The sequence below is a fragment of the Calliopsis andreniformis genome, chromosome 6, assembly GCF_051401765.1.
Source record: "Calliopsis andreniformis isolate RMS-2024a chromosome 6, iyCalAndr_principal, whole genome shotgun sequence".
In the NCBI taxonomy this organism is placed as follows: domain Eukaryota; kingdom Metazoa; phylum Arthropoda; class Insecta; order Hymenoptera; family Andrenidae; genus Calliopsis; species Calliopsis andreniformis.
Window position 1 is genome coordinate 18,251,682 of NC_135067.1, and position 13,094 is coordinate 18,264,775.

Sequence of the window (13,094 nt, forward strand, 5' to 3'; positions counted from 1 at the left end):
CCGATACCTCGCGTTCAACTAACTTTTTCAATTATATCGACTTCGAATTTTCCTCCTGGCTCGCACTCTGTGTGCCCTTTGTTTGCGCGAAACGTTCTTCGCGAATTTCAAATGCAACTTTAATATTTCTTCCTCGAAAGGAGATTGAAGATTTTCAAGCGGCCAAGTGCTGCACTTCTGGCTGGATCCTTTTCCTCGGAGTAGCGAGCCGCGTTGTCCTCGAATTCCTTCCACGAGAGCGAAGGGCACGCCCCTCGTGAAAAGGTCAGCCAATGGGGTGGTTCAAGGAGGGGTTGCACGCGAAATTAAAATATCCTTCGGCCGTAATCACTCGAGATACGCGGGTAACGACGCACGTGAACGGGCAGAGTGCGGCGCGGGCCAGCGTAACTTTGTTTGCGATATTCTGCGCGCGTAATATAAGGGTGGCGCGCGGTTCCAACCCCTCGCTGAGGGTGCGCCTGTAACCCTTCGAATCAGCCGGTTCCGCCGGACATATGCTGAAAGAGAGAGAGATGCGCTTTGTATTATTCACGGGGCTGCTCGTGAGATAACGTTACCCCCGTTTTTAATACGAACACAGAGGGTCGGGCCACGCTTCTCCTCGCGCTGTCTTGGTAACATTGTAATGGGATTAGTCGCGTTATTAGGGGTTTAAAATCACGGCCTTGTTTTCTCTGATCTTCCGCATGTTCTAACAGCATTATCGGTCGCTTAACGCGTGCCAGATCGTCTGTGTTATCTCTGGATATGTACAAGTGTCCTTAGCATTCGTTATCGTGACTAGCGGTGTGAAACCACGGATTGGATAAATATATCTTAAAGTATAAAGAATCTATACTTAAAAAATCAAATAAACACACTATTCAAAAAAATGAGATCGATATTTAATACTAAAATTCTATTACCCAATTATCAATCTCTACAATATTTTTCTTCACGATACACAGTCAATTCTCGAACCATGCCTCGCTGTAAGGATTAATTCCAGTCTGGAAATCGAAGAAGAGTATTCATCATGTATGATAAATCTCTTTTCTAGCCCTGCGTATATACTGCGATATTATCATGATTTATCGCGCGTAAATAAACGCGACAGTGGTCGTAGCATGCGAGACTGCGCGGAAAGTCTGTGTCCAGCTTGCAGCAGGTGCGCGACGGGGTGGGTGCTCGTATAAAAATGTGGCACGATTGACGAAGTGGAAACGGTGAACAGCGACGATACCCCGATCGACTGAAAGGACGCTCCGCGTTAAATATTAATTTTCCGGTTCGTGAGCAGCGTGGGCGCACCGTACGACACGCTCGATAAAACCCCAGCTAGTAATGAAGAAATTAGACCGCGGCCTCGCTGCAGGGTTGCACAGTGCGCGCACGTAACCGCATTTTCGGTTGGGCACTGGTCATCGGGGCAAACCGTTTCATTATCGGAACACCACTGTTTCCTTTGGTGGCCTGGCCCTCAGGCTTAATTAACGGCCGATTAGAAGTATCGAGTCCAATTTACCTATGGGATTCGGATGCACTAATAATTTTCGGCTCGTCGTTGCAGTCTCGACAACTATGTCGTTCGGGGAAAAATGTAATATCGGCGACCGGAGTTTCGGGAACTATGTAATCAAGGAATTGTTTGAGTTAGGGAGTCCGTGTCTCCACCGATACTGGTAACTGAACGCTCGTCCCCGTTTCCAGGGCTGCCTATGTGTTCAGGAGATCGCGCATGCTCACCATCCCCGAGATTGTTAAAATTCTTGGTGGATACAGGGATACGCGAAATTACGCAATTCGTCCACTGATGTCATAACGTTGGTTAAACACGCTTTGAACTTCGTTAAATAAGCCTTACTGATTGGTGGCAAATATTTAAACGCTTAACACTGATTATGAGCGTTGGGGATTACGAGCGAAGGAGTGTATCGGAATAATTCAATGATGGTACTCGTAACGTTAAATAAAACCAGGTTTAATTAGGGGAATATTCGAGCATAAAGAACGAGAATTATTGTGGCTTCTCTGTTCATGTTTTTTCCTTGTAAAATCTACGAACGTTGCGTTGATTTCTCGCGCCTCTGAATTTCGTTAGGAAGATACACCCACTCAGAGGAGGGAAACGTTGCTTGGGGATGCAAATTGTCCGATGGAAAGCGAAGAAAAAAGACGCTGCGCCTCAGGTAGAGTCGGAATTTGATTTGGATCTCCTGAGTTGCTGAATATCACTGCGGAGGGAAACGAAATTACTATTCAAACGACTTCAATGCGTTTTATGGAAACGCCGACGACGTTGAAGTCAAGACCACGGGTCTTGAAGTTGAGAGTGAAATTGATTCTCTTTGGCGATAGAATGTTTATTGTAAAGTTGAGCCCTTTAGCTTGAAAGGGCAGCGGAAGTTAACACTTTGTATAAGCACTTCCCTGGAAGAAACAATAAATACTTATAGTATACGAATATGTAATTCGAGAGGTATTTACATGGTATTATAGAGGCTTTATGACTTCAATAAATTAAAATTCATTTAAGATCATCCACAGAACTTTGAGGTAATCTGAGAGCTGAACAGTTTTCCTCTGAATCTACATTTAAATGTCCCGGTATAAAACACTTCTCCAAATCCGTCTAATTTCAAGTCTTTAAGGACTTCTAATGACACTTTCTTAACCGCGGTGAATACCTACATCTCCAGCCACTTTCTCCGTGCCAGCTTATCTTGATTGCCCGCACAGATTCTTCAGCACGTTCCACAAGAATCTAAGCGATAATCGTCGACGACAAAAACGCGTACTACGCTCCACGGCTAGTTCGAAGAAAAATGGTCGGATAAAACGTCTTTCTCTTTTGTCTCCGACCACCTGGAGATTGCAGCTTGGGAATTCAGACCGTCATCAGGGGAATAAAAATTAATCGAATTTGTCTCACGTTCTACAAGACAGTAACATTGCAAAAATACTTGGGAATGAAGATGGCGGTTTGAAAACTAGAAGAATGAAGATAAATAGCTAGAATCTACTGACAAATCTTTAACGCTCGTTACATGTATTATTTTCAGTCAGCTTGTATTATCACACTCTACACAGAGTAATTATTCAATAGTAATAATTATTCATCAGAACAGAAAATGCGAGAAACTTTATCCACGAAAACATGCAAACGACTCAAAAACCGAAGTTCAAACCGATAATGTATTCGCTGCATCTATTTGCAGGAACGAAGGACTTGACAAGTAAACATAGAATAGTACTCACAACATCCCCTGGACGTTTGCGCTGCAGCATCCACCGGATCGGAAGATCATTTCTGCCAATTTAAAGTCATACTTCAAAATCATCGCGAGGAACGAATGCGTCGGGAAATAATGAGACGTCGGTGGGGTTGGTCCTACAGGGCAATAATAGTGGAAAGATGGGTACGATGTAGTATAAAGTTTCCGGACATATTAGCCACCCGTCGAATTAGCGTTGCGAGAAAATGCCCTACTCAATGTCGATCCCAGGGGAGGCGAGCCGTTTGGTCCCCGTCACGTTGGGGTGAATTGAAAGGGGGCACCCTTGAAAAAGGGCGGGGCCCCGTACAAAAGGGGCCCCGAAGAATACCAACCCCTGGGTGGAGTTAGCACCCTGTATATATGCCTGTGCGGTGGTCCTTCAGGATGCAGAACACGGTGTACCATCGTGCCGTGAACACCTCGGGAGTCTATATCGTATTTGCTTTTCGAATGGACCGCTTGCAACCTCTTCAAGTCTCGTGAAGAGGAATCGCGATACGAATAAAAAATACTCAGAAGAGAAGGTGAAATTGAAACTAGTGAATCTTGGATGGAATCGTGTGCATGAAGGACTTACAGTGGCTACTGAATTATATAGTGCATGGAAACTAGTGCTAATTTTACCTGGAGACCCATAAACATAGACTAATCGTGAGAGTAAATACTCTGACAGTATGTCGCGAAGTTTCCTGGTGGACTCGCTCATTGGCAACAATTCACCACCCGTGTACCCGTTGCCCTATTATGGGAATCAGGTGCCCAGCTACATGTTCAACTTCTTCAATTTGGGATTGGGCTATCAGCCAATCAGGCCTGTACCCAGGCCGCCGACCATGCCTGTTCCTGTGCCAATTAGCCCGCCAGCTTTAGGAAGCTTACCTGTCCCTGGACAGAGTCCTCCGTCGCCTTTGAACACCTCCACGAGCAGACTTTCAGGTAAATATCTGCTGTTACTTAATTGGTAACTGCGGCTAAGTGAATCTAAGAAATTACTCTATTTAGTTTCATAGACAATTATGCGCTAATATTGGTTTTTCTTTTTTAGACATTTCTGCGCCAAGTGAATCACCATCACGAAATAGTACTCCAACTCCACCGCCAAAGTCTCCGAATTCCATGAGTAACAGTTCTAAGAGGATTAGAACCGCGTTCACCAGCACCCAACTATTGGAGCTAGAACGAGAGTTCGCGTCGAACATGTATCTGTCGCGGCTCAGGCGGATCGAGATCGCGACGAACTTGAGGCTGTCTGAAAAGCAAGTGAAGATCTGGTTCCAGAATCGCAGGGTGAAATACAAGAAGGAGGATTTGCCTTCTGGACAGAGTCAGAAGTGCTGTTGTCTGAGGACGTGCGGCAAGAAGAAAGAGGGCTGCTTGGACGACTCGTCGAACCGAAAATGTGAGCAGGAGGATGAGTCTCGGAAGTCGCTGAAAAATGAGAAGATAGAGGCTGCTGATAAGGCTGTCGACAGAGTCAGCCACGAGGAATCCTCGAATCTCGTTGCGGATCGTTTCGAGCGATCGATCTCGTTGCCCCTGGCAGACAACTCGCAATTTCATCAGGACACCGAGGAGAAATTAAATCTTCCGAGAGTGAGTCCAATGCCCGATCGTTCTGGTTACGAGAGGGATGCGCACAATTTGTCGAGGGGCTTGAAAAGAACCATGAGCGAAGTGCGGGTGGAAACGGACGAGAGAAAGAGGCGGTTCGACGGGTCGTCCGTTTATCAGAACACGATTCAAGACACAATCGGTGGCCCCGTGTTCAGATCCATTGGATGTACTAAGCACACAGTTGACAGAATCGTCAATTCGTAGGGAACAATAAATATCAATTTTCTGTTCTTTCATTTCGTTTGATGTTTGAATAGTAGGACTGTACATATTTTTGTATATTTTGTAAATATATTTTTGTACGATTCTTGAAAAGATGGAATACACTGTATATTTTTAATATATCTTTAAGGAGAATAAAATGATTCCTTTAAATATATTTAACACTCCATTTATTGCGTTTTAGATACCTCTCCAAAAAAGTTAATTTGCCTATTAGGTTATCGAACAGTGCATGAAAGATTCCAAATACACTTTGAATGATTGATCTTCACGTAGAGTAATTTCGGTAGCGATTCTTTCGACACACTTTTATAGTGTGCAAGTTTATTAATTAATTTTGGAAAATTTATAAATGCATGCATGTTTCATAGATACTGTCCGACAGTATTACACCTATATTTTCGATGCTTCGTAACAATCGTCCATTCGTACATGTAGTATTGATAGAACTGAGTTATTGATTCGTACAAATATCACCACTCCTGTGAATATTGCCGAAGCTAATATAAATTTTATACATTACACTGGCTGGATTATTTATATTGGGGTCCTCGGCAAAAAGCGACGTCGTTTTTATCTACGTCGGCATGTATCGATAAAATTTATTGGTCGCAAATCTCCACGGGAAAATATCCTCTTCCTCGAAACGAGACATCCTATAAATACGAGCGAAATGTCACGAGATCGGTGAACGAATTGTGGATTTTAGGAAATCAAACAAATTCGTATACGTCGATCATAAGCACAAAAGTCGAATTCCACAAATTGAACCTTGTACAGTAACCAATAGATTCATTTTTTTTAGAATGTCACGAGTACAAAGGGTCATCGTTTAATCCTGCAGAACAATTTAGTTTATTGAAGTATTATCTGAATGCAGTTACACAGACACTCGTAAAAAATTTATCATATTTTTCCCAAAATTGGTGAACTTTTCCAACGAAGTAAAGACACAATTGGATTGAAGAGTACTCAAAGGGCTGCAATAGGATTAACTCGCACGGACCATTTCATTGTACCGTTTCGAAAGAAACAATTTGCCAAGACGAATGAAACCGATTAAAGTTGCTCAAAGCTAGAAAGAGAGGAAAAAAAAACAGAATCAACGAGATGACAAGAGAACGAGGGACAACGACAAGAGAGGCTGGAGAGGATCTCGAAACGTGGTCAGAGCAGTGGAGTCATTGTTGCCGAGAAATCGGCCGTGATGCCGTAAATCCTGGAAATTTGTCAAGAGGCCCCCACTTTGGGTTAAATTTAAGGTAAAACGTAGTTAATGGTGTTAAGGAGCGAGGCGACAATGCCCGGAGGCACTCTCGTATCCTCGTCGATCGACAATAGGACACTTGTGTCGCCTTCGTTCTCGCAGCGGGCGAGCCAACGTGAAAACCGGCTGCCTTTTTTTCGGTCCCCGAAGTTGTCGGGCCCATTCACGTCGGTTCCTAGACTCCCAAGTCCGTCTCGCTGGTTTCATTCATTCGCCCGAGGAGCGAGGAGGTGAGCTCGATGAATGACCAGGTCTAGGAAAAGTCCGAATCAAAAAATTGTCACCCTCGCGCGCGGCCTCGCTTTCTTTCGCTTCCTTCCCTCTTTCTTCCCCGAGAGACGTTGAACGGAAGGGGCGGTCGGCACTTTTGACGATCGCCCTGTTCACGACTTTAAAGGACGTTTAGTGGCACTACAGTGGCGAGTTACTGCGAATTTCGCGGTCCTTTAACGTGCACGGTACTCCAGAGTGGATTTGCTGGAATTTCGAGCGTCGAGGGCCCGATCGAATACGCCTTAAAGTATCGTTGTCACTCACTGTGAGGCTTTGTCAGGGCCAGACAAATTTCGAGTGCTTGGTCCTTGAATGCTGGGCACCATGGAAACTTTCGAAATTGCTTCGAAAGCAAACCTTGCACGATGTCTCGGTATATCTTACCTCGGGGTTACCGAAGGTCTCGAGGCATGAAGAGTGTTGCCTCGCCTCTCACGAAACGTGTTACGCGAAAGAGGGCGTCGCGACGTCGCTCTAACTGCATTATCAGTTCAGCGTGCTGGGAATTTCCCAGCCCTTTCTTTCCTCCGAAATACAATTTTCTCGAGGGGCAATTGACTTACATAATACATTGCCCACGTGACACGCGAAAATCTGCTCCCTTGCTGAAATTTGACTTTCAAATATGATCCCAGTTATGGAGTCTGAAAATAATATCCACGAAGATTCTCGCAAACAGAATGAGAAGTATCGTTTGAAGGTTCCTCTGAAAGCGGCTCACAGTCCAATCATTGCTCCTTCCGATCGGCGAAAACCGCGTTTCCGGTCCGACAGTCGCACCATCCGATTGCTCGCCCCGCAAATTCTGTATCGACCTAAATGATTCTGGAACTGCATCGTCGCCGCTGGACGAGCTGCAATTCAATTTTCCGGGCCCTCGCGTGCTCATCCTCGTCACGCCTCGAATTCAATCCGATCCCTGGTAATACGAACGATATGCAGATGCGTGGAACTGGCTCCTTTACAAATCTGTTAACATTTCAGCCATTTGAGGGACAAAGTTGCTTTCACGTATATATGTCGGGATCTCGGCTAACGAGGAGCAGACAGATAATTAGCCACGTTTCAACTCTGTGTCACTGGAACTTTGGATAAAGCGAATTAAACTGGCCGCTGTCTCAGCTGTCTCCACGTAACTCGTCAAGGGTATGCTAATGTTATTAGACACGCGTGCTCTCACGGTTTTCCTGGCCCAGGGTCGACGACATGGATTCGGTCGAATCTGGGGAGCCTCGATTCGCGCCATGCTCGGTGAATTGGCGTCGCGTGGCTGATAGTTTAATTGTTTCGGTCGCGATAGACCAGTTATGGCAATGGAACCATATCTGCAATTATGTCGGCGTAATTGCTATTGGAATTGTAATTACGTGGCGATACGGCGATTACCATTAGCCCTGTGGTAACGATGAGCAGTGTTGTTCGCGATCGATTCGAATAAATTTGTACAGTTGAATCGGAACTGGTGATATTGAATCGTTTCATTGCTTTAATTAGATTCAGCTGGCGGGGGTGGCGGTGGCCGACGAAGCGGACCGATGGATGTACAAACGATAACTTTGGCCCAACTCGAAGTTGACTGAACGTAATTCAATAGTACACAATGGAATTCAAATAACGAATGGAGCTCTGACGCGTCTCTTTGCTATGGGATGACGCGATGGTTTCGATCAGTCCGCTCCGTTCCTTCGAGCGGAGAGCATTTGTCCGTTTGATGACCGATCAAGCGCTTCGGCAAACTCCACGACAATTTCACACGAGTTTGAGGTTTAACTGTTTCCTACTCCCTTTCGAAAAGTGGAGCTGTTCGTGGCTTCGTCGGGAGGGTCTGTCGAGTGGCATTAATGAGTACGAAGCGACTCGCGACACTCCAGAAAAACTGTGGTCCCACAAAAGTCTCAGGATCAGGGGGAGGGAGGAAACCGCAACGGTTCTCGCGCCTGGAAGCAAGCGAAGGAAAGGGCGCGGATTGCAATGGAGCGGAGGGAGACGACGCCAGCTAGTGGGAAGGCAGAACGAGAAGGAAGGGGAATGGACGAGGAGAGAGAGAGGGAGAATCGAGCTTTCCGGTTCCGGCGCGCTAATTCATTTGATCTTATGCGCACTGAAGAGGCGCTCGATCAAAGCTGAAAAGAGTCAGCGCGACAGCACTCGAGGTTCTCGGTGAACGGCGGGGGCTGCCGCTTCGGCCTCTCGTGGCTGTCGAAGGGGGACACTGTGACAAGACGACAGAGAGCGAAGGGACACGGTGCGGGCACTCGAAAGTTGAAACCGTTTTCACGTGTTTGCCCGAGAAGAGGGACAATGGCGAGGCGCGGTTTCCAGTCAGCCACGGGGATCCTTTCTGCCGCGCGACGTGCACGAGTGCTGTAACGAATTTCTCTGCGCTGTAAAAGATGCGCCTTTCAAGGTGGACTTATTTAGAGTTACGTCGCAGATTTCAGTCGATTCGAACCGAATCAAATTTTTATTCGCCTCCATTCCCTTTATAGAGAACATGGAGATTCGGATATTGCGCCATTTTGCGAGTTCGAGAGGTAGCTTTAACTTGCATACGCGAATTTCTCTCTTACGATTCTTGTAGCAGGGAAACCGGGTCACGATTAAAATATTTACTTTTGGGTCATCTTTGATCCTGTTCGGACTTACTTCTCGGTCCATTACTAACTCCGTATAATATCTCTCTAGCTTGTCTCTTTTTATTATGATAGATGCAGTCAGCTATCGTACTCGGTTATGAGATGCAAAATGCGCTACGAAAGTATGAAATTTTATGAGTTTGTATTATCAACGCTACTGGTTCAAAGTTTGGAATTAGTTTGCGAATTAAGCGAAATTGGAGTTTTCTCTCGGAAATATTACAGTCGTCGTAACATGGAATGTAGTGGAATTTTATAATTCACGGCGAGCTCAATCAAAAACTCGGCTTTAATACTCTACACTGTAATATTTGTTATCAGAATGGGAATTGACGTCTTCCCATTGGTATTCCGCTAAATAATGTCGTCCTCTATAAAGGACGAATTATTACGGGTCATTTGGTATCGTGTGCGCGCGCTTGTTCCATTTTGTCATTCCTTTGGAACCTCGACGCCTGCCGCCTCCCAATGACGGCGCACAAAACCTTCGACTACTTTTAGGAAACATCCACGGCGCAGCTTTTTCATTGTGAAGCGGCTTGCATTGTGCAAAGAACGCGATCGTGTGCATTGCCGATTTCATTTAGTCACCGGTGCTACGCGCACTGTGCTCGACCAATGACGTGGGAGTAATTCCTCTGTACTGCCCACAAACACGGCCACCTTTTACCTGAATTCGATTTAAAAGGAATACACACGATCGCCGAAGGAATTCACTGGGCGACGTGTGTTGGCGTTTCAGTGGTCATTGTGAGCAAGGGAACTTGTCATCGATGGAGATTAATTTATGGAAGAGTTCTTTGCAGCTCTTAGCAGGAAACATTTGTAATGATTTATGAATCTACCAGAGTTACGAAAGTAACTATGATTTATGAAACTAACTTATGCTTCTATTAAATATGTATATTTAATTTTGAATTTGAAATTCGAATTTTTGAATTTTTTAAAGTAGATTTTCTATAATACAGGAGCTTAGTTTCATGTTTTAATGAATAGGAATTCTTTGTAAGTATTTTTGAGAACCTGAATACACTCGGTTTTCATCTGCCATCGAGCTCTATCGAGGACCTATATAGAGAAGTTAATTAACTGTGGAATAAGAGAAAGGTTCCAGCCGTGAAGAAACTTTCCATACTTACAATTAAAGGAACAGGTTCCTCTGTTCCGTAATTAGAACCAGCGGCTGTTACCTCTGTAAGATGACTGAATTTTCGTCGGTTTTCGTAAGAAACAATAAAGACCGAGTTTCGACTAGTCATTAGAGGATCGTTACGCGTGGCAGGTGCCTGTCCCCTGTACAACGTATTACCTGCATGCTGTTTGATTTTCCTATTTCACCGTGAAACACGCGTGTCCCACGCATCTGCGTCCATAGTGCGCCCATCTAATTCTAGCTCGCCAACTTTCAGGAAATTGCCCCGAGGGTCCATCGATTCGGTTTAACCGAAAACCTGGCGAACCGTGACGATCGAATGCTTGAACGGGTGCCTCGAAGGGTTAATAATCGAAGGAAGAAGGAAGCCGGCTGTAATAATGTCAGGTTAGATTCAACGTTACAATTTCACCTACTTTTCCGCGCATGAAATCGATACACCTCGGCTAGTTTTGCTTATTACACGCTTGTTGTGCGTGAATACGTTCCACTTTACTGGGAACTTAAACGATTCGAAATACGCTACTCGAAATAATTATATAAGAGTATTATCTATTCAAAAGACCGCATCCGATATTCTTTTAACGCTAGACTTATCAAAGCAATCAAAGTGAACGGTGCAATCATTTATTAAAAAACCACTTTACCTATATTAAAGAATGAAACGTTTTTGAAAGAAGTCGAAAGTGAACATTATTTTTTAGAATTACGTATTTTTTTAAAATCTGAAATTTTGATAGTTCTCATAGAAATAGATATTCGTTGATAATTCTAGTATTCAGCATTCCACCTTGAATTAAAGTACTCACAAAAATATGATTGCGTTAAATAGGAACACTTTATTTCAGACATCACATTTTTCTAAATTTTGGCCTCTGAGTTATTTCGAGCAATGCATTTTAATTATGGAACGTGTGCGCAATGAAATATGCAAGGCGCTGACAGCAACAGAATAAGATTAATTATGACTGTAGGAATGTAATCTAATAAATACGAATATTGTGTTAATGTCGATGGTTTCGGTAGACCAGCTTCCACCATGCCTAAAATAAACACTTAGAAGTTGTAAGAAACAAGGCATTATATTCTGTTCAGTCGTGGCATTAGTAAAACGCGGGGATGCAAATGAGCATCTGCCGCATCTGCAACGTAGATTGATTTACGAGCTTGACGTTCGAAGCTGGGCACAACGAGAGCGTGGGTATAGGAACACGATGATACGTAGAAACTTCAACAGGATTGATATTCGCAAATGTTCGACAGGCTGGATTTTTATGCGTAATAAATGCACCGTCTGTTGGAATTTCCTCTTTCGCTGTTTCATTCGCAACTACGTTTTTCACACGAGTGGTATAAAAGTGAAGTGCAGGAAAATACACGTGGCAAATAATACCGATTTAAAATTTTTTTATTTTGAACAGACGCTTCATTAATGGTAACATATAAACATTAAATAGAAATTTAATACACGAATAAAAAAATATATGTATCTGGTTGTAAGTGTTTTTGTAAAAGTAAAATATTATTGTTTTAAATATAACAAATTATTTTGCATTTGCAGGGTGCAAGCTGTATTTTTTCACGTGAAATGGAATTGTTTGTTGGAAGAAAAAAATTGGGCTCAGCCGGGATTTGAACCCGGGACCTCTCGCACCCAAAGCGAGAATCATACCCCTAGACCACTGAGCCGCTTGTGAAAAGTGAGGCTTAATACTGAGTGTCGTCGTGGATCGTAACACACTTTTTCATAATTATTCTTATATTTCCTATTTTTGTTTGAACTTCATTCGATACTATAAAATATAAATTTCCTAAACATTATACGTATACACTAGAGTTAAATTTATACCCTTCATAGACATTTTATCGAATCTTACACGAAATTACACAAAGTTATGAATTATTTTTCAATTACCGATAAAGATTCGTAGCAGCAACCTGTTGCATTCATTGAAAGAGATTGCTTTAGTCATTATTATACTCGATTAATAGTTTCATTCGTATACAAAGAGACACGCAAGGAACGTGGTCGTGGGTGAAAGTATTTACACACACATTTAAAAGGCAGAAGAATGCCTTCACCTTGGCACGGCCAAGATATTCTTAAACACTCGCTAACGAGAGTCTCGTGTAACGACCTTTCCAGTAAAAATATTCACGGGCTTATCTCGCCCGTCGAAATTAACTTCCTGATATAATCTTAATTAAATTATCAGCCTTCTTGAACGTGACCGTCATAAAGAAATTAGTCTGATCTGTGTGATTCGTTAGAGAAATTTATTTCTGCAGTACAGTCGCCATTCTCGCGAAACACCCTCGGAATTATATAGGGGAAAAAGTTGTTCCTGGAACTCTTGCATCCACTGAGCAATTTCCCGGGTCTCGTAGACGATGCGAAAGAAAACATTCGTCCTGGAGTATCCCAGGAGCATTTGTAATTTTAAAGTAGCTTAAAGGATTACGGCTATGAAAATCTAAAAAAAAATAGCAAATTTTCTGAGAAAAGTACAAACTGTGATAGAACTATTTCAAAATATAATATGTGGTATCGTGTGAGATATATCCTGCATTTTTTAAAATAAAACTACTCTCAATGGCACAGCCGACAATTTCCGTTGAAATTCTCCACGCGACCAAAGGAAAATCGCCAGCTTTGTAATAAGATACGT

General features: G+C 43.4%; 1 protein-coding gene and 1 non-coding gene across 2 annotated transcripts; one reads left to right on the forward strand and one right to left on the reverse strand.

The window, feature by feature from the left end:
- Window positions 1-3,816: 3,816 nt before the first annotated feature.
- Window positions 3,817-5,958, forward strand: LOC143180149 (uncharacterized). Its single transcript, XM_076379681.1, has 9 exons — window positions 3,817-4,196; window positions 4,306-5,074; window positions 5,191-5,202; window positions 5,281-5,313; window positions 5,373-5,418; window positions 5,468-5,549; window positions 5,597-5,783; window positions 5,840-5,870; window positions 5,902-5,958. The coding sequence occupies exons 1-9, from the start codon at window positions 3,935-3,937 to the stop codon at window positions 5,956-5,958; spliced, it is 1,479 nt and encodes a 492-aa protein (XP_076235796.1). The 5' UTR covers window positions 3,817-3,934.
- Window positions 5,959-12,042: 6,084 nt separating this feature from the next.
- Window positions 12,043-12,114, reverse strand: Trnap-ugg (transfer RNA proline (anticodon UGG)). The gene has a single exon. It is a non-coding gene; the product is annotated as a tRNA-Pro (tRNA).
- Between the last annotated feature and the right edge of the window lie 980 nt (window positions 12,115-13,094).

What these genes read in the sequence shown, in the direction of transcription:
- LOC143180149 (XM_076379681.1), top strand. Translation starts at nt 3,935, where the DNA reads ATGTCGCGAAGTTTCCTGGTGGACTCGCTCATTGGCAACAATTCACCA. An exon ending in CTCCACGAGCAGACTTTCAG is followed by an intron (nt 4,197 to 4,305) that starts GTAAATATCTGC and finishes TTTCTTTTTTAG; the next exon opens with ACATTTCTGCGCCAAGTGAA. An exon ending in TGTAGTATTGATAGAACTGA is followed by an intron (nt 5,550 to 5,596) that starts GTTATTGATTCG and finishes ATATTGCCGAAG; the next exon opens with CTAATATAAATTTTATACAT.